The sequence below is a fragment of the Astatotilapia calliptera genome, chromosome 12 (genome assembly GCF_964374335.1).
Source record: "Astatotilapia calliptera chromosome 12, fAstCal68.1, whole genome shotgun sequence".
Classification (NCBI taxonomy): Eukaryota; Metazoa; Chordata; class Actinopteri; order Cichliformes; family Cichlidae; genus Astatotilapia; species Astatotilapia calliptera.
In genome coordinates, this window is record NC_137433.1 from 17,087,459 (window position 1) to 17,108,992 (window position 21,534).

The 21,534-nt window shown below is 40.3% G+C and overlaps 1 protein-coding gene across 3 annotated transcripts in view; it reads left to right on the top strand.

Moving 5' to 3' along the window:
• The window catches only part of LOC113033288 (GDNF family receptor alpha-2-like), a 70,216-nt gene that overhangs the window by 36,612 nt on the left and 12,070 nt on the right, over window positions 1–21,534 (top strand). For 2 of the 3 annotated variants that reach the window (XM_026186957.2, XM_026186958.2), the window contains exons 4-6: window positions 407–785; window positions 18,055–18,167; window positions 19,101–19,241. In XM_026186957.2, the coding sequence (XP_026042742.2) occupies window positions 407–785; window positions 18,055–18,167; window positions 19,101–19,241 (633 nt within the window). The remainder of the gene's footprint in view (window positions 1–406; window positions 786–18,054; window positions 18,168–19,100; window positions 19,242–21,534) is intronic. The other variant, XM_080309071.1, reaches the window with a different exon arrangement.

Consider the following 21,534-nt stretch of genomic DNA (forward strand, 5'->3'; position numbering starts at 1 on the left):
TTTCAATTCTCCACTGCTGTTCTTACTGTTTGCCATTTAACGTGTCATTGTGAGAGAGTGTGCGTTTACTAAAATATTACAATCTAAAGATAAGATGTATGTTTTTTGTTCATTTAGTTTGTAATGCATTTCACAAATGCATTTTTATTAATGTTGTGAGGATACCTTTGTGTAAATGTGGAGCTATAAAAAGGTGACGATTCTTTCAGTAAAATCATGTTTTACTAATAAAAATATTTTTTTATAAGTTTGCAGTGACATGACGTGAAGGCTTTTACTTCTTTTTAACTGAAATGTTTTCTACCCAAAGACAGGACATGTGACACTAATCATCGAAGTGTAAACGTTTTTTCTCTTTGGGCTTAATAAACTGACAGAGTTCTCTTTCTTGTATTTTTATGAACAGCAGCCGTCACAGTGACCCAGAAAGGTTTCCACTGTCCTGATACAGAGAGGGACTGCAACCCCTGCCTTGATGCAGCCAAAGCATGCAACTTAAATGGGAGCTGCAAGAGGCAACGTGCTTCTTACATCAACATATGCAGCAAAGCAGACTTCAAACCGGGAGAAACTTGCAGCAGGAAGCGCTGCCATAAGGCCCTGAGGGCTTTCTTAGACCGAGTGCCCAGTGAGTTCACCCACCGGCTGCTCTTCTGCCCCTGCCAGACTACAGGCTGCGCTGAGCGACGCAGGCAAACAATTGTGCCCGACTGCTCCTATAAAGATAAGGACAAACCCAACTGTCTGGAGCTACGGAAGGTCTGTCACCAGGACCCTCTGTGCAGGTGATGGAAACAGACAGGGTTGGGGTGGCGGGTTTGGGTATATATAATGGCCAGAAGAACATTTTTCTGTGCGGTATGTGGCTAGTGTTAGAAGTGCTGTGAAAAAGTATTTGCCCATTCCTGATCTTTTTTTCTTTTGTCACACTTAGATGTTTCAGATTATTAAACAAATTTTAATATTAGTCAAAGATAACCAGAGGAAATACAAAATTTTGTTTTTAAATAATGATTTTATTCATTAAAAAAAGCTTTCCAATCCTTCTGAGTCCTGTGTAAAAAAGTAATTACTTGTCTGAATCAAGAAATCATTTAAATAGAGCCTGTCTGACAAAGTGAAGCAGGCTAAAAGATCTCAGAAAGAAACACATCATGCCACGTTCTAAAGAAAGTGAGTCACTGACATCTATCAGTCTTGAAAGGGTTACAAAGTAATTTCTAAGCCTTTGGGACTGCAGTGAACCACAGTGAGAGTCATTATTCACAAATGGAGAAAACTGTGAAGCTTCCCAGCAGTGGACGGCCTTCCAAAATTTCTCCAAGACGACGATCGAAGATCAGTGACTCATCCAGAACCCAGACCAACATGTAAAGAACTGCGGGCCTAACTCGCCTCAGTTAAGGTCAGAGTTCATGATTCAAAAGTAAGATAGAGACTGGGCAAAAATGGCATCCATGGGAAAGTTTAAGGAGAAAACCACGGCTGACCAAAAACAACACAAAGCTCGTCTCACATATGCCAAAAATATTCTGATGAAAACATTCGGTGGACTGATGACACAAAAGATGAAGGGTTTTGGAAGGTCTGAGTCACATTACATCTGGTGTAAAACTAACAGCATTTCATAACAAATCATCATAGCAATAGTCAAACATGGTGGTGGTAGTGTGATGGTCGGAGGCTGCTTTGCTTCTCCATCACCAGGAAGATTTGTTCTCATTGAAGGAACCATGAACTCTGCTCTCTACCAGAAAATCCAGGATGTCTGGCCATCATGTTGTGCCCTGAAGCTCAAGCTCACTTAAGTTAGCGCAGCAAAGATACAAAACACAACAGCATGTCCACCTCTGAATAGCTTGGTTTAGGAGTGGCCTAGTCGACTGAGATTCTTTGGCATGAACTCAAACACATCGTTCATGCTTGAAAACCCTTCAGAAGAGAGCCAGTTATCGCAAATGCTTGATTGTAGTTCTTGGTACCAAGGGTGGCACAAACAGTTATATGGTTTAAGGGGCAAATAGTTTGTCACACAGGCCCAAGTAGGATTGGATAGCTTCTTTCCTTTAAAAAATTACATCATCATCATTTGAAAACTGCATTTCATATTTACTCAGTTTATCAAATATTAAGGTTTGTTTAATGATCTGAAACAATAAGAAATCAAGTAGCTCTGTGTATGGATGAGGATACATGCTTCTGTGTTAGCAAACCGGCTTTGGTTATTTGACTGAAAGATCTGGCTCATCTGGTTCATAATAATAGTAAATTAATTGACAAGTAAAAATGAAGCACTGAATTAGTGCATTGTTTTCGATGGCTTTTTCTGTCTTCCAATGTCATATCTTAAAGGTTTTTTTTGTTCTGCCCTACGTTTGCCAGTAACAGTAATTAGACTTTAAGGGAAGCTGTGGCTATTAGATGCAGGATGAAGATGTGAGGCAAAGTTGGAGGAACAGTGCTCAATTAAGCTGAACAAAACATTAGTGAATCACTCTGGCTGCGTGGGGCATCTATTGGATTCAGAGGCCAGATTCAATTCACTTCCACCCAGCCGTGGCATGTTTCTTTGTCTTAGTGCCACTGAAAGCAGGTGAAGCACAACAGTTGTTGCCAAATCAGCTGTCAAGCTCTTTTCGTTCTTTTTTTTTTTAACCTCCGTACCGTGTGCTACATCTGGCCATCAACAAGCTTCATGCCCAGCCAGTTGTAGAAGTACTCTGAATTCATTTGTCTAATAGAAAAAAAAATTCCAGTAATTTTAAGCATTTAAAAACTCATTTATGAGCCTAATGGGGTTCAACCAATCATTAGACCCTTGAAAGCTCACTGCTAAAAATAATACTCGTGATATGAAAATTAACAGAAGGGAAAACTTTTGGCTACTTTTTCATTTCCCAGTGTGACAAGTGATTAGGCAGCTGATAGAAGTCTCTTTCCAATTATATTACAAGTGAAAGTCGAAAATAACTGGTTTGTTATCTACTCAAGATCCCTGAAACTCAGAAACAGCCTCTTCTTTAAAAAAGTATTTTTTTTAAATAATTACTGTTTTAATTTTTGTGGTTTTTGTGTCCGAAACAAAAACCACAACATTGAAAAAAAATCACTTAAAGCATCTTTAAAAACCTCATCCGCTAATCTCCTTATTAAAAAACGTCGTAGGTGTGAAAGTCAAAGTGACACACTGTTTTTCTCACTTTTGGGAAATCTCGACACACGCACTTATATTCTTAAAAACAAGAATGATACCATTGCAAACACTGAAATTAGTCGAGCTAATGACGCACAGCATTTTTGGAGAGCAGCATTTCTCTGAACGTGCACTTCCAACCTTGTTCCTCAGAGGTGAGCAGCCTTCGAATCGAGTGTTAATGGCAAAAGCATAATTTCTCTCCACCAACACTAAATCCAATCGCACTGTTAAAGTAGTGAAAGTCTATCACCTCTCCTCCAATTTATGATTGTCTCGATAATTACCTGCTTGCCTGCTTTGTGTAATCTGTTTTCAGGCTGAGTTGCTTTCTTTGACCTTTAGACCCTGAGGTGTCTGTGCTGTGTGCCTCCTTATTGAGAAAGATGAAATAGAACGTTAAAGCTCATTATCTGTTGCTGCGTAATGCCCCACCGAGGTCAACAGCTCGATGAGCGCGTACGCACTCACACAGCGTGGAGGCACCTGTGTATCGACAGAGCAATTCAGGAGCTGCACATGCACACGCAGATCCTCGCGTACAACCAATTTGAGCTTGAACGTAATTCTGATAATCCACTGTTTGTGCATTCCCCTGCAGTGAATAAGTGCTGCCATGCAAGAGAATGTCACTACGATTCAATTACACCGGGCTGACACTGTTCTCAAATTGGTGCTCTTTTTTTTCGTGCTGTGGGATGCCTGTTATCACGCCGTCCTGCGACGTATTCCTCTGTCTGTTGCATGATGTCACACACTACAGGATCGCTATATGTCCTTAAAGATTGTGGAAACATTTAGCTTTTTTATTTGATCTGATAATTCACTAGAATATTAAGACATCACCCTCTTAATTAACACTTGTTCAGTCGCTCTCTAATTTACTATTATCGAGTATGCTGTATAAGCAGAATGATAAAATTACTTTGTCATGCTAATGAAGACGAAGTCCCCAGTTTGCGGTATATTTTGCGAAATCCTGGTGATAATCACAATGAACAGTCTTCGAAGGAGCCCTCTTTTTAAACACAGAACACAGCAGTGCCTCGGCAGAGGAAACTTTCATTGGCTCCCTTCTTCCCTCTCAGAGATTTGTTGATAAAACCAGCGGAAGATCACTCAAAGACAGGCCTGTGTTCCCCGGGGATGCCTGTCTGACGCCAAACAGGGGATGTGCAGCAAGCCCAAACCTATTTCGTTTTAACACAAGGGACAGTTTGAGTGAGGGAGGAGGGAGAGATAATGAGACGGAGAGAGGAGGAGGAGGAAGAGGAGGGTCTCAGAATCGATTTGGGCCGCACAACTATACTGCAGCAGGTTGGAGGTCAGTGGTTTGGTCACACGGCTGTGGATCTCTGCAGCAGACTCCACAGGCCATTTCAAATTCAAGCATAGCTCCCTGAAATATACTCTGCTAAAGAAGGGTCACAGCTCAAAACACACCCTCATCTATTTTATTATTTATTGTAAACTCTTAAAGACTGCAATTTCCTACTTTACACTAATAAAAAGCCCTCAGCTACTTTATTTTTGGAGTTTTACCTTGAGCGTGTTGGATGCCAAATTGGCGACGATTTTACCTTTGGGGACTATTCAGATCGCTGCAGGTGGAGCCTAGAGCTCAATCAAACAAAGACTAAATATTTGAAAAGATTTCAAATAGCTAATCTTGGCTTGGGCTTAGATGGCATATTGCTCTGGAAGATTTCCTTCTCTTCCTCGTCTCTGAGGAGGCAATTGTTGACATACCCTGGGGCTGTAGATGGACAGAGAACAAGCATTAAATGGAGCAGCTCTTATTTCTTACAGCTTGTTGTACTTCCACCACAGTTATTACATTATTACCTTCCATAATCCTGCGCAGGGAGACAAAAACAGATTTTTTTTCCCTATTTCCCTTGCTTCCTCTCCTCTCTACTTCTCCACCTTGTGGTATCGCAATCCTTCCTGTGGATCCAACAGCTATTCATTTGGGACTGCCGAGTCCTCAGAGTGACAATAGGCTATATTTGGATGCACTGTTTTGGGGTACTGTAGTGTGTGTGTGTGTAAGTATGTGTGCACATGTATTCATTCAGAGAAATTCCCTGTCCATTTCCATGTCACCTTATGCAACACAAGCTCAATGAAGCCCATCCCAAAGAGCACTGAGCTGTGTATGTGTACTGTATTGATTGTCTAGGCGATCAATGCAACACTTTTATCTTTGATTTATTTCCCCTGGTCTTCAGGCTCACTGGGTGCTCTTTGATTGAGTTCTTTGGCCACTGGGTTTCAAAGTGGGCAGCAGAGAGAGACAATCGATCCCTGTACAGGTAACCTGACCCAGTTTGAGAGAAATAGTGTTATCAGTCTACTTTTGCTTACAGAAAAAAAAAAAAACAGGGTATTGCATCCTCCCCCCTCTCACACATACACACAGAGCCCTGAATCAACAGTCTTCTCTGTTGCATCCAACAATTCAAGCCTCCACTGCGGGAGAACAGCGTAGGGGGAATGACTGCCCCACATGGCATTAACCTGAAGTTTCTGAGATGAAGCTGAAAGAAATCGCAATGCTGTTGCCCTTTTATCTGAAGTTTTGCTCTCACACATTCACTCACATACACCTTTGTTCTCTTGCACTTGTGAGGAACCTCACCATGATCCCTGGTCTCTAATCCTTAGCTTTCCAGTCACACGTAGGTCAGTTCTGCAGTTTTAATAAGCATCCAACACGTATATGCGTGGAAGCTGTTTTCTCTGAAAATGAAGTAATACAACATCTACAGGAACAGCGGCCACAGAGATATAATAACTATTTCTCAGGAAGATGACTACTACAGTGTGTGTGGGAATATGTATGTATGTATTAATCTGTTAAATGGTCCATTATGTTCACATTTATTTGGTAACGTAGCTTTCTCCTCCAGATGCTTTGAAGCTAAAACAATTAGCTGAAAAACATAAAATCCCTCTGAGGTAAGTGGAGCAAAGTCTGGTGATAATTCTCTGCTGCTTTATCACTACTCCCTACCTATTTACTCCAGCAGTTCTATGTAGTTAAAGCAGTAGCTTTCTAGAACATCAACCGGCATGATGTAGCTTTAATATTATTCTACTTTCTGGTCCACTTGGTGTCTACTTGTTAGACATTCAAACATGGTGGAGATATTGTGATGGTCTGAGGCTGTTATGTCACTTCAGGACCTGGATGACTATAACTGAAGGAATCATGACTTCGGCTCACGACAGAGATCTGAAATGCAGTTTCATTCACCTCTGAGTCTCTCAAAGAAAACAAAACGAAGTGGCCTAGTCCAGCGGTCCCCAACACACGAGCCACAGTGGTCCGTGAGTCGTTTGGTACCAGGCCACAAGAGTTGAGGCTCGGGTGTGAAATCTATGGTTTTCAGGTTTGTTTTTCTTATCTAAACTCATTTTCCCAGGGTCTTTTCCTGTGTTGTAGTTGTGTGTCTTATTTTGGAAGAAAGATTTACATGTAACCATAGCGACCAGAGAGCATTAAGGGGCAGAGAGGAGGATGTTACTCTCAATGTTGTTGGCGCATTTCAGGAGGACGCTGCTAATAAAGTTACACAATTACACAGTGAATTAGAATGCATTATTATATTTACAAAATACCACAGTTTGTGTCTTGGTTGTATCATTTTATTTTGTTGTATTTATCCGCAACACCTTAAAGGCCGATCCGTGAAAATATTGTCTGTGGTGCAAAAAAGGTTGGGGACCACTGGCCTAGTCAAAGTCTGGAGCTGAAGCCAACTCCAGTGTAGCTGAATTAAAATAATTCCCCAAAGAAGAGCAATGTGAAAATTTCACTGGTATCTCAAACACTTGAGTGCAGTTCTTGCTCCCAGGGGTGGCACAACCTTTTATTGGGTTTTTGATTTGAATAGATTTGAATAGCCATGAATAGATTTATTCCTTTAATAAATGAAATCATTGTTTAAAAACTGCATTTTGTATTTACTTGGATTACCCTTGCCTAATATTAAAATGAGTTTTTGTGATCTTAAATATATGCTGAACAATAAGAAATCAAGAAAGCAAATACTTTTTTCACAGCACTGTACCTTGTAGTGTAGGGGCAATAACAAGTTTGTGCAAAACAACAGAGGGTATGCAGATAAAATTGACATTTCTTTGACTGTGCTGGACTGTGGCCTACTTGCCACTATAGAAAGTTTAATACTTAAGTGTATACAGGATTGATTAGCTGTGCAGCAACAAACTAAACAAACTAAAATGGAAGAAGAAATACTTAATGAATGAAGCAAGGCAGCTAAAACACCTTCTATGTAAGTTTGTATTCTGTATCATTGTATCCAGTGTTAATATCTAATTATGACTTATATTGCAGATTTAAATCTAAATCCATTCTTACAGGTAAAACTAAGGTTAATCTCTTTAACACTACTGAAGAAGAAAGGACTGACTGAGCTGTCCTCGCTTTCCAGAATTTTTCCCACTCTCAACATCTGAGGACAGCGTATAAAAGCATACGCGTAGACAGAAGATCTTCCTTACTTATCCTCAAAAGTCTGGGCTCAAGGCAATACCTGGACTCTGTCTTTTTTCTGGTAACATTACAAGCCATCGAAGTGAATGTCTTTTCTGATAGTGTTAAGCTGGCTTTGCAAGCAAAGCGTGTGTCAATTGGCGACCTTTTCCTTGTGCATAGTACAGTTTGTGGCTTTAATCAGGCATCGGCTTCAGCGGATACGTGCTTAGCTTGCTGGATACACATGAGAGCACCACAAGGAGTGAAAGAGAAGTAAAAGAGAGTATAAAAGAGTAAGGGAGGTAGAGGGAGTGAGATGGGGGACTCAGTGGAACAAAAAGAGTTGCGCATTTCATTCCAATGTATGGATTAGTAAATGCATTTACTTTCCTAATTCTAATCTCGGAGGGAACATGGTATAACGGAAAGCTGTAGTGATTACTAAATGTTCTCGGACCAGAGAAACTTTCCATAGCTATAAGTACAGTCGGGGGAAGTAACCCTTTCTTGTGTATGAGCTGGAGATGATTATATTGCTTGCAACTTTGCTTTAAGGGTCCTTTTTAGTTCCTCTTTCAGCGTAGGTACTCCTTGAGTGTGCTCCAGTGGTACCATATCTATTATTAATGCCAACATTATCAATAGGGCTTCCGATTTATCTACTGTACGATCGCTGTGTGGTTTTGAATGTGTCAATTAAGGCCGACTCGTTCACCTCTTAATCACTGTTACTTTCAGATTCTCTTTATACTTACAGAGACTTGCTAAAAGCTGCTGCATGTAATGCTTTCTATAAACATTTCCACTGAATCATTTTGCATGTGGCTGATATTTAATTATTATTATTTAATTATTGGTAACAACAGTACGTCAGCATTTTGCTTTTTTTTTTTTAGGAAAAGTGAATCTACTTGTTTGATGTGTTCACTTTGACTGGTTCGTTTGTCTTTTGGAAACTCAAACAAGTACAACTTTAAACAAACGATTCACTTTTTATCAAAGCTCACACTGCTGGACAGCGTGTGCCATATATCAAACATCTTTCAAAATTCTATTTTGTTTTATTTATATATTGCTCGTTCACATCTCAAGACATTTTGCAATATGTTGTAAGTTAAATATGGGCTTCTACAATATTAGATAAGGAACCCCAACATTTCAGCTTTGCCCATTGAGGAAGCTCATGACAAACGGAGAGGAATGTCTCATTTTAAACAGAAAGAGATCTTTAGCAGAGCTAGACTCACAGAGGAAAAGCCATCTGTCACAACCATTTTGGGGCTGAGGGGAAAGCGAGCACAGAGCAGAGGAGAACAGAGCGAAGGAAACAAGAGGAGAAAACAGAGTGAAGAGAGTAGTTGAGAAGCACTCCTCAGTGCATCATGGGAAGTCTTCCAACATCCTGAGCCTTTAGCAGTTTAACTAAGGGGTGGTTCGGTGTCACCTGATCCAACCCTAACTATAAGCTTCACAAAAAAGGAAGGTTTTAAGCTGATTATTAAAAGTAGAGAAGGCGCCTGTCTCCTCAACCCGAGCTTGGAGCTGGTTCCACAGGAGAGGGGTCTGATAGTTGAAGGCTCTACATCCTATTGTACTTTTAGTCTGAGAGCAAAGTGCTCTGTTGGGATGATATGGTACTACAAGGTCTTTAATATGTAATGGGGCCTTATCAGAGAGGAGAAAGATCTTTTAATTGAATTCTGGATTTAACAGGAAGCCAATGAAGAGTACGTAGCTTTCTTGTCCCTGTCAATACTCTGCAGTGTTTTGGATTAACTGAAGTCTTTTTAGGAAGCTTTTAGGACAATGTGGTGATAATAAGGAATTACAGTATTTCAGGTTAGAAACAGCAAATCCATGGACTAGTTTTTCAGTATAATTCTGAGACAGGATGTTTGTAAATTTTTCAATATTAAGTTTCTTTTATATTCTTCAACTCACAACAACAGTCGTCTCAAGGTGCTTCATACTGTAAGGCAGCAGTCCCCAGCCTTTTTTGTGCCATGGACCAGTATATGTCCGACAATAATTTCACGGACCAGCCTTAAATGTGTTGGATAAATACAACAAAATAAAACCAGTACTGGTACAAAAAAGAAAGATTTATTCATAACACACGGGAAAAGACCCAGGGAAACCGAGTTAATGATAAAAACGATTAAAAAATAACGCTAAAAACCCTGAAAACCATAAATTTCACACCAGCAAACGACTCACAGACCAGTACCGGTCCGTGGCCCGGGGGTTGGGGACTGCTGCTGTAAGGTACACAACCTACAATATTAGAGGAAAAAGCAAGTATTACACAATCCCCTATGTGCAAGCACGTGGCAGCAGTGGAAAGGAAAAAGAGTTTAATAATTACTAATGATTAAATGCAATAGTGGTGTTTAAACACAGGGAGGGCGAAAAGAGAAGTAACGCTCAGTGCATCATGGGAAGCCCCCCGGCAACTTAAGTCTATTGCAGCATAACTAAGGGATGGTTCAAGGTTCCTTACAGTGGTGCCAAAGGCCGAGGTAAGAGGCCAGTGAAGTATGTGGTTAGTCACAGTGTGTCTCTGGTTTTTAGAGCTGAATACAATCATTTCAGTTTTGCCAAATTTATAACTTCCCTTAACTGATTGCACTTAACAGAGGCAACAAAACAGAAAACATATTGTCAGACTTCCCTTGATGTATTGTCAGAGTTATTACTCACCATGGAAGAAAGAAAACACACTTGATGGGAACTTGGTATGGGTCTTTAAATGAAGTCATAGTCGTTACTTTTCATAATAACAAAATCAAATCTAACGGTGACAAAGGTATTATTGAATTGAATATTACTCCTGCAGACTTACGCAGTAATTAATCTCTCTGTCACTGGGAGCAGATTGCTTTGTAATGTCACCGGTACAAAATGAGTTCACCAGCAGTGTTTGTACGTTCAATCAAAATCCAACTCTTTAAACTGAGCAAATGCAGAAGAAAATCAAATCTATCTTTGAAAATTCTGATATTGATTCTTCTTCATATGTTAAGATCCAATAACTCAGCACTGCTAGTTTACAGTTTTGTGACCTGTAAAATGACTTTGAATGCATGAGAAACTGAGGCGGTAAAATAAGCACTGATATTAAAGCCAGTTTCCTGGTCAACAGCATTACTATCGTCCATACGCTGCTCTCTTCAGATGGTCTATCAGATTTCAAATGGTTTTGATCTTGTAGTTAATAATGCAGGACAAACTGTGTCACCAGTCAGTTTTTGTTGGTTTCAATTCTCTGCTGAGTAAGGGGTTGAAAGGTTGTTTCATTTGACAGCTAAGCTAAACTGCCTTGCGCTTTGACTCAATGCCATCTGTGCACAGTTGGCCTTTTAAAGCATTGACTAGGAATCCCAGTGAGTACAGTAGAACTAAACGAGGCAGGCCTCTGTCCAGACACATTTTGGAGAAAATAGCAATGGGTGAAACAGACAGTCACCTCTGACTAGCGCCATCTCAGGGTCACCGGAAGAAGCGTAGGGAGAGAAAGCAGGAAAAGGAGACACTGCAAATTGTCTGTTAGTCGTAAGAAAAAATAACTCTGACAGATGTTATTCTATTTTAATCAAAATATATTCATAGCACTCCACTCACAAGGTAAGTGCTTCATTGTTAGGAGTTTCATAATAGTTTTTTGTCATGTATTGAGCGGTGCAGAATAAAAGAGTGTCAAAACGGTTTAATTGTGAAGAAGAAAAAAAACAACAACATTGCCGGGCCGCATTGTTTGCTTTGGCGTTTAACAGCTAGTGACAAAAGAACTGCTGAGTGCTGTCGACCGAACCACGGTAAAATTTACATGCCATGAATTTGCACATGAGCATCTCTAGCTCATGGCAATTGGTTTACACAAAAGTGACAACAGGACATTAATGAAGAAGGAGAAGAGAGGAGAAGCGAGGAGAAGATAAGGTCAGATGAAAAAAAAAGAAAGAGGCGAGGTAGCAGAGGGGAAACATCTTTTGTTTTTTTCTTATTTGCTTCATGTAAGAGATATTATGTTGGCAGCTATTGTGTCATGGTTATTGTTATGCTTTCTGTAGATGACTGAGCGATATGGTCTCTAAAGACTCTCTAGGCTAAAGACTGTGGGAAGCGATAAGAGTGAAAAGCCATAATTTCACATTTAACAGAAAGTATCAGCCGTAGAAAAAAACTCATAATTGTAGACAGAGCACAGAGGGGAAATTCTCCAAACCAGCCAGGACTCTCAATGAACTGTTGTTTTTCAAATGAAGCTATTAGACGACTTTGGAGTTTGATAACTGTTTTTCCTTGTTCCTCTCCTCCTTCGCAAGGAAATGGTTTCCAAGACTGACAGTCATCTGATTTAAGTCACATTGTTTGTCATGGGCATCGAGTGATAGGAATAAGAATCCATATAAAAAGCCATTAGTTTTCTATTACTGCCAAGCTGGATGGACAGGCACTCAGCGCTCAGCCGAATCACTGTGTTTAAAGTGTCAGGTTGGTTGAAAGAAGTCTACCTCTGTGGGGGCTCCCCCTGCCACTTCCCTGGGGGCTGAGTGGCTGAAATGACCATAAAACTCTGTTGAGCTAGACAGCCTGTAATTTCAGCAGTGAGAGGCGCTTTGCCGAGGTATAATGGAAAGCCCGTGGAAGCCATGAAATGCGCTGCATCCTGGTGTTGGAACACCATTGTCTGAACACTCAGGACACCTCTCTAAACTTTAAATTACTGTTTTTAAGCCATCATTGTCTGAAAGAGCTCTGCTTCTAAAAAGAAACACGGTGCTTGTTCAGTTTCTTTAATCTTCCGTGGTCTTTGCCATTCTTACAGAAATCTGACGTTCACATTCTGTATTAGTACAAAAGTAAAAGACCTTTTGCCCATAAGATACGGAAAAATGGTGCTTCGAAAGGTTGCTTTGTGTAGGCACAATAGAGTTGTTCTCTCTCCCCTCTGTCGTATCTTTTTTATCATCTGTACCTTGGTTGTGGGTACAAGTGCCTTTTTCACTCTGAATGGAAATGGTTGAGAGGGGCCTTCGAGTGAGGAGGACAAGTGCTGAGAGGGGTTGCTTTGCATTTGTCTGTGTATGTTCTTTTTTTATTATGAAGGCTACTTATGTATTGTGTGTCGCTATTCGATAGTGCGCGTTTCTGTGTCTACACTCGTCTCTGTGGCGATGGCGGCGCGAGCATAGCGTGGTCAGTTTACTGAAGCGAGGTTTCACATGTGATGTTAGCAGCATGTCATGTCGAGAGGCTCTCTGGGGTGATTTGTAAGGAGGGTGGATGGAGATGGAGTAATGAAGTGTGTCTGAGTGGGGTTTGCTGCTGGAAGTCCAAGCGCCTTTTACGCCACACTGGCTACATTTCTGCTATGATGACACAGACACACAAACAGACAGACAGACATGGGAAATTGTTATATCATTATCCCACATTTAATCTCAGCCAAATATGCTTCTCTCCTCTTTTGAAGACTAACATGACGGCATATTGGTTTTTAAATCACTGCAATAAAAGAAGACCTTTCTCTCTGATAGACTATGCTGTGTCCTTCACAGAAGACAATTTTTTCACAGAAGACTATGTTATTCACAAAAAATAAGATATTAAGTATCATTCCATCTTAGTTATTTCAGAAAAAGGTATAAAAATTATAAATATGTGATCAAATACCAATTCCACTCTAGAATATTTAAGTCTAGCAGTGTGTGAAGACAGAGCCATATGTATATTTTGTTTACATTAACATTGGCCCTTTGAAAACTATTGTGGTGAACAGTAGTTTGCACCATCAGCATATTGTTCTTGTTTTTTAAATGCATTGTATTCATGCATCCCTCGTGCATAAATACAATGCTATAAATGCATAACTCTAATTTTCTTACAGCGTAAGTACAGTATGTGTAACTATTCATAAATAATTTTAGAGTTTTGCTGTACAAAAGTCAAAATTCACATATCTTTTCATGCTTTTCTTTGAAGAAAACATGTCTAAGTTTATATTTTTGGAGGATTTTTATCTCAGACATTTTCAGGCAACTCAACAGGAAAAGACTTCATGTATTTTCCCTGAATGTAAATTTGAGGTAGCTTTATGGAGTCAAGAGGCAGTAAGAGGACAATGCTACTGGCACAAGTGGAGGTGCATTTTTACATCTTGTCAGCAGTGGTTGGACAGCAAAACAATAGGAGGGGGGAAAAGGAGCCACAGGAATAAACAGTAATGTGTCTGTTATGGAGAGCTGTGTCGGTCGTGTATACAGTGGCAAAGCTGTTCTCAGGCAAATGAAAGACACACTGAAACTTGTCTGACTCCAGCATAGACATATGCAAATGAAGAAACAAGCAAAAGAAAAAAAAGAAAAAAGAAAATCTTCATCTGAACAACCTGAATAAAAAACTTTAACTAATAAACAACTCAACTTCTTTCTTTTTTTATGACAACTATGAGGAGATCATTGTGCGGTCCTGTTACTTGTTGGATCTTTCTGTGGACTTTAAATCTTCCTGTAGCATCTCTCTCTCTCTCTCTCTCTCTCTCTCTCTCTCTCTCTCTCTCTCTCTCTCTCTCTCTCCGTGTGTTGCCAAAATTCTTCTTTGGAGTTCTGCCGTGAGTGTCTATGTTTCGCAGGAAAATTGACAAGACACAGCTGGTGGATTTTTGACCTCTGATAGATGGTCTTGTCTCTCCAGATGGTCTCATGTCTTGCTGTTGCGGCTGTGTACTATCCTTTCTAAAATTCCAGGGTTTGAGCCTTCATTGATATGTTGAAACCAAGATACTTTTTCCAGACTGCTGATTTTGATTTCAGAGTTGATGTCTTGTGGATTGTTAGGTATGAGCTTGGCCTTTCCTTTTTCTGATACCCATACTAAGAGCTGAGGCTTCTTTACCAAGAGGTTCCACCAAGCTTGGGAGTTTTCTTTCTTTCCCTTCAAAGACATGAATATAAAAATGTGGGCTGGTGATTGTTCTTCCTCCAGTGTTAACTGTGCCTTCATGCTGTTTCAAGGCATCTTTCATAATTCTCCAGGTGTATGTTGGAGAGGGTGGTTGAGAGTAGATACTTGATGATATTCCGACTGTAGTACCAGCTGCCCATGCTGTCACTCAAGAGAATAAGGCTTATATGCTTGTCATACAGGTGTTTGCTGATTCAGACCAGGTTGACGTTATCCACAAGGCTGCATGCCACATCCCATCAAAGACCTTCTTGAAAAAGAGCCCGTAGTGGCTGTGGAGCAGAAGGAACAGCAGGTTACAGTGGGGCAAAAAAGTATTTAGTCAGCCACCGATTGTGCAAGTTCCCCCACTTAAAATGATGACAGAGGTCAGTAATTTGCACCAGAGGTACACTTCAACTGTGAGAGACAGAATGTGAAAAAAAAATCCATGAATCCACATGGTAGGATTTGTAAAGAATTTATTCGTAAATCAGGGTGGAAAATAAGTATTTGGTCACCTCAAACAAGGAAAATCTCTGGCTCTCACAGACCTGTAACATCTCCTGTAAGAAGCTTTTCTGTCCCCCACTCGTTACCTGTATGAATGGCACCTGTTTGAACTCATCATCTGTATAAAAGACACCTGTCCACAGCCTCAAACAGTCAGACTCCAAACTCCGCCATGGCCAAGACCAAAGAGCTTTTGAAGGACACCAGGAAAAGTATTGTAGACCTGCACCAGACTGGGAAGAGTGAATCTACAATAGGCAAGCAGCTTGGTGTGAAAAAATCAACTGTGGGAGCAATCATCAGAAAATGGAAGACGTACAAGACCACTGATAATCTCCCTCGATCTGGGGCTCCACGCAAGATCTCATCCCGTGGGGTCAAAATGATCATGAGAACGGTGAGCAAAGATCCCAGAACCACACGGGGGGACCTGGTGAATGACCTGCAGAGAGCTGGGACCAAAGTAACAAAGGTCACCATCAGTAACACACTACAACGGCAGGGAATCAAATCCCGCAGTGCCAGACGTGTTCCGCTGCTGAAGCCAGTGCATGTCCAGGCCCGTCTGAAGTTTGCCAGAGAGCACATGGATGATACAGCAGAGGATTGGGAGAATGTCATGTGGTCAGATGAAACCAAAGTAGAACTTTTTGGTATAAACTCAACTCGTCGTGTTTGGAGGAAGAAGAATACTGAGTTGCATCCCAAGAACACCATACCTACTGTGAAGCATGGGGGTGGAAACATCATGCTATGGGGCTGTTTTTCTGCCAAGGGGACAGGACGACTGATCCGTGTTAAGGACAGAATGAATGGGGCCATGTATCGTGAGATTTTGAGCCAAAACCTCCTTCCATCAGTGAGAACTTTGAAGATGAAACGAGGCTGGGTCTTCCAACATGACAATGATCCAAAACACACCGCCCGGGCAACAAAGGAGTGGCTCCGTAAGAAGCATTTGAAAGTCCTGGAGTGGCCTAGCCAGTCTCCAGACCTCAACCCCATAGAAAATCTGTGGCGGGAGTTGAAAGTCCATGTTGCTCGGCGACAGCCCCAAAACATCACTGCTCTCGAGAAGATCTGCATGGAGGAATGGGCCAAAATACCAGCTACTGTGTGTGCAAACCTGGTAAAGACCTATAGTAAACGTTTGACCTCTGTTATTGCCAACAAAGGTTATGTTACAAAGTATTGAGTTGTATTTTTGTTATTGACCAAATACTTATTTTCCACCCTGATTTACGAATAAATTCTTTACAAATCCTACCATGTGGATTCATGGATTTTTTTTTTTTCACATTCTGTCTCTCACAGTTGAAGTGTACCTCTGGTGCAAATTACTGACCTCTGTCATCATTTTAAGTGGGGGAACTTGCACAATCGGTGGCTGACTAAATACTTTTTTGCCCCACTGTATATGCTGTTTGGAAGGTTGGTGGTTCGACCCTATGAGGAAGCACTTGGCGACAGTGGGAAGGAAAAAAACCCTTTTAACAGGAAGAAACCTGTGATAGAATCAGGCTTAGGCACAAGCAGCCAAGTGCCATGATGGGCGACAGGACCAAAGACACACTTTGGAAGAGGGCCCAGAGATTAAAAACAACTGATGATTAAATGCTTTGTTGTCTTTAAACTAAGAAATTATTAGCTTAGCTTAGCATTAGAATTGAGATAAAGTTTTTATTTCACCAAAATAATAATGAAACCCTTATCTAGAAATATATGTATGTTGTCTGAAAAAAATGCAAAAAGGGGCACATTCATGTGTGAGTCATCAGACATATAAAGCGTCTAATACATATAAATGTGCATATAAATAAAGCATAATCACTTTTTTCTGTTTCTTTTCTATATGAGGAAAAAGCGCTGTTAAGATAAAACCTCCAGGCGTTCTCATTGGTGTCTGAGTCCAAGTTCATTTCTTTATGTAATTCAAAATATGTCACAATTATGACAGTGATGTGCTTAAATATAATAAAACCCATAATATTTACTTTTGAAAGCCACCATGACATCTGACAATAAAAAAAACAGAAGAATGAGCTGCTGGCAACCATTAAGTTCCTTAGAAGGGAGTGGTTATCAGGTAGTGCTGGGTCACTAGCCTATCAACCATTCAACAACCCAGATAGCATATTTCATCAATACTAAACCTATTCTTCTGTATATATGTGTGTTTTTGTGTGTTCACTAGGACAACACAGCCCAAGGTAAATTAAGGTACCTTTGAACTTAAGGCCGAAAAAAGTGGTCAGACCAGGTCAGAGGGAATGAGTCATGCACAACTCGGAAAGAAGCAAAGAGGAAAAAGAGAAATGCAGTATGGATTGTGATTCACATTGTGGGCAGCTGTGATGTGAACAGTACAGACAGCGCAACTTTATTCACGCTACTCCCAATAAACCTACTTAAGTGGATTAGCAATGCCACCCTGGGGGCCTCCACAGACTTAAAGCTCTTATCACAAACACACCGAAACAAAACATACTATTTTTATCAGTCTCCTTGGTTTGTGGGGAAAGTGAGTTCGGGAGATGGTTAAGAGATCCAGGATAAGCACAGAAGCTATGGCCAAAAGAGCTGTATCATATCTTTTCTCATCTTTATACAAAAGCACTACGACTGGGTCTCTGCTGAATATTACTAATAGCTTGTTGGTTATGAGGCATAAGTGTTTGATATTCATGACACCTGTTGTAGAGGCCTGGGAACAGATGTTGTATATACTTTCCCAGTTTGACGCTGGTCATAATTGGCAGCTGCTCTGTAGAAAAAACTGTGCCAAAAATATTACGCCCAGCTTTTTGTATTTGTGTGTTTTCATCTTGTGCGTGGACTTTATGACTGAGCCTGTGCTTCTCATTCTTTGTCTGTGTTGTGCTTCATGTTTTTTGTGCAGGTCTAGGCTGGCTGATTACAAAGAGAACTGCGGGATGACTCCACACGCAGCGAGCACCTGTCCTAACCAAGACAATCACCAAGCCTGCTTGGCCTCCTTTGCAAGGCTCGTTGGTCAGTACATGGCTACGTTGTGAGAAGAAAATGACGGCAGTGAAATGTGTGGACACAGAAAGGCAGATTCAGAATGTCACTGTTTTTTTTCTACCTTTCACACACATAATGAAATAAAGAAAAATACTCCAAAAACATGAGACAGCGTGCCAGCAGTCCAGGCTGCTTTCATCATGAGGACCAGACAGCAGAGTTAAAACTGATATCTCCACCAGTACACTGGGCATTAGTTCACTACTAGAAGTAATTAGGGAGCAGAGGCACTGAGAGAGTTTTTATTTAATTAAAACACTTGATGAACATCTGTTTGCTTGCAATAAACGTTAAATAAACAATATGTACTGACTAGTAGATGCATATTTTTCAGTCTCAGCCAGCAGCAGCTAGGTAATGCTGTGGCAGTACCACAGAGCTTGCTAAAAAAATAAATCTAAAGGCAAATTTACACAAAAGGGCTTTTTCTGATGCTTAGTGGTTGCTGAAGTGTCCATATTTCAGTATCAGTCAGTGCTTCCCCACCATGTGTCATAAATCATGCAGTATGAAGTGATGATATTCCACGGTGGTTCCTGGATTTCTCTAGAAAATACGACACACAGAATGTACCAAACACTCATGACACCAGCTAAAAGCATTGACACATAGAAACATTTGGAAAGTAAAATGCTTTGGTACTGTAGTGCTTTATTCAAACAGGGCACACACTTCCTAAAGCAACTACTTTGCAAAATATTTATAACATAATGGCCACTTTCCATTTAAAATAAAGCATAACACAATTGTTCACCTCCCTGTAAACTCCAACAATGCAGTGCAAACTCATACCTGTGACTAACACCTTGTTGTGCATTTTGTATGCAATTTGCTGTAAATGTAATCCATTATTGTCCATTAGTGACACATAACTGTATTTCTGTGTGGATGCCCTCGCAGGGACGGACGTGACTCCCAACTACGTGGACAGCAGCTTCTCCAACTGGACCATCTCCCCATGGTGCACCTGCAAGGGCAGCGGAAACCAAGAGGAGGAATGTCAGAACTTCCTGCGGTACTTCACCAATAACGCATGCCTAAGTAAGCCGTCACAACTCATGAATTCTCTGAAATATGTTTTGTAACTGATAGAGGCCAAACAGGCATGTATTATTGATAAAAAGTACGAGCCTGCGATGCGGAACTTTCTCTTTCAGCCACGTAAGAGAAGCGAGAGCTGTGAACTTCAGTCTTATGCAACTTTAATGGTTTCATGTCAGATTCTGGTTTTCAGTGTCATTGAGCTCTTCAGCGAAATAACTGTGGATGTGATGTTTTTAAAGTGTGGATGTTGGCGGCATGACTGAATGTGGAAATAACAAGAGATGTGGTTAGAGGGTGTGGGTAATAGATAGCTTTTAGACATCTGAAAATCAAAACGTCTGCATGAAATGAGGTGCTTGAAAATTTTTGCAAATCACTTTTATTTCAAAGAAGAAGAAAAAAGTATTTTGTGTATTTAATAATGAAATAAGGCTAGAAGGATTGCATGTAAATATTTGTCAATGAAGGATTAATGCATGGCTGGATGGACTTGAAATCATTATATAAAATTGTCTGTTAGAGAATTGAATACAACCTGCAGATATCCCTTTATCCACAGATTAAGTTGGAATTAAACGTTCTTAGTTTCTCAGATGCAAGTAATTTCTTATCATTTCTCATCCCTCCTTTGGGCAAGATCTGCCCAGACTTTAATACAAAAGAAACCATTTGCATGTCATTTTCACATTCAATCTAAGAGAGTTAAAGGGCTTAGGGGAGAAAAATGTCATGAAAAGGAACAGACTAGTGCAAATGGAATAATAGGGAGAGCTAAAATACATATCATCTGTATATCTAATGCATAACATACAGGGTGCAGCGTGACAGAAGGGTTTCTTCAAATATCTTTATGCTTTTTCACTGAAAAGTAAAATATAGCAAGTTCCATCCTTGCTATGGTGTAGCGAGCAATGTCATCAGTACTACAAGACACCATTGCCTTTACCATGTTCTATTGTGTGGATAATGCTTTCAGACCATTTCAATAGATTGCTGGGTTACCGTTTTAGCTGAGTGTGCAGGATGAGGGATGAGGCTGGGAGCTGAGGAGGCGTCTCGAAAAATAACACAAAATGCAGCATCTCCTCTTTGCAGTCGAGGGGAACAGGCGATAAACTTCAACACACCGGGAGGTAGATATACACAAAGTCACAGTGCAGGAAGATGCATATTCAACCCCCTTAATCTGAAAGACATTTAAATAAAATTTCATTCAAGCAAAACAACATAACCATGGCAACTGCAGCATTAGTAAACAAAAATAAAAGTTAAATTTTTTTAAAAAGTTAAAGAACAAAAAGGGAAGGTGTGATGCAAAATTTGGTAATACATGTAAGGAAAAAGAAGAAGTTAAAAAGTAAAACTTCAATTCAATCACCAAGGTCAGTATTTAATATTAATATGATTGGTCTCTGATGTTTTCTCTCACATTATTTTAACCATTTCTAATTGTGCAGTAGCTTTAATGCCACCACTTCTTGCAGCATGTAGCATTTGATTAGCAGTGGCAAAAGCCGCTGCTGTGGCCACAAGTGTTAATTACAGATTCTGGTACATTCAATTCTTTTTGCCCCTACTGGCTATCAATAGGTGATTTTACTGTGTACAAAAACAATTTAGTGTTATTGGTGCTGAATAAATACAGCTGTTTGCATACTAATTGCAGCAGATGGAAACTCTTCCACAGTGTATATAACCCTGAGTTGGACAAGGAGAGGAAAAAATGGATGGGTGGATATTTTTATGGATGTCTTTCCATTAAAATTTCTAGGTAGTAGCTAAACATCCTTCAAACTGATGAGTTGACAACTTCAGAAACAGCTGAACATCAAGCAAGTGCAACAAATCCAGAGACAGCAGCTGTGATTTGACCTTAATATACTCCACTTCTGCTGAACAATGGTTTTTAATTAGAGAGAAATACTTGAGTCCAACTTCTCAGATTTTCCCAGACCGCGAGTCTCAGTCTGCTTGGAACATCTGCGCAGAAACGCTGTGTCTGGCAAGTTGTTAGTGAGCCAAGTTTTGGTCAGAACAAGGCAGAAAGTCCAAACGTTACTCTTTCTTTTTGTACACTCAGTCTTATCCAGATATCTAATTTAAAGTTGGCCAGAAAAGGGAGGAATCACAGACCCGAATGTGGTAGAGTTTTGGTTAATTAGCAGACTGGCCTGCTCGCTCCTCTTTAACTTCAATGCGCACCACTTCTGTTGAAAGAGCTTGCTCTAGCTAAGCATCTTGGCAACACTCTTTTTCTAGGAAACCACTTACTCTGCTCATATGTTGCCAG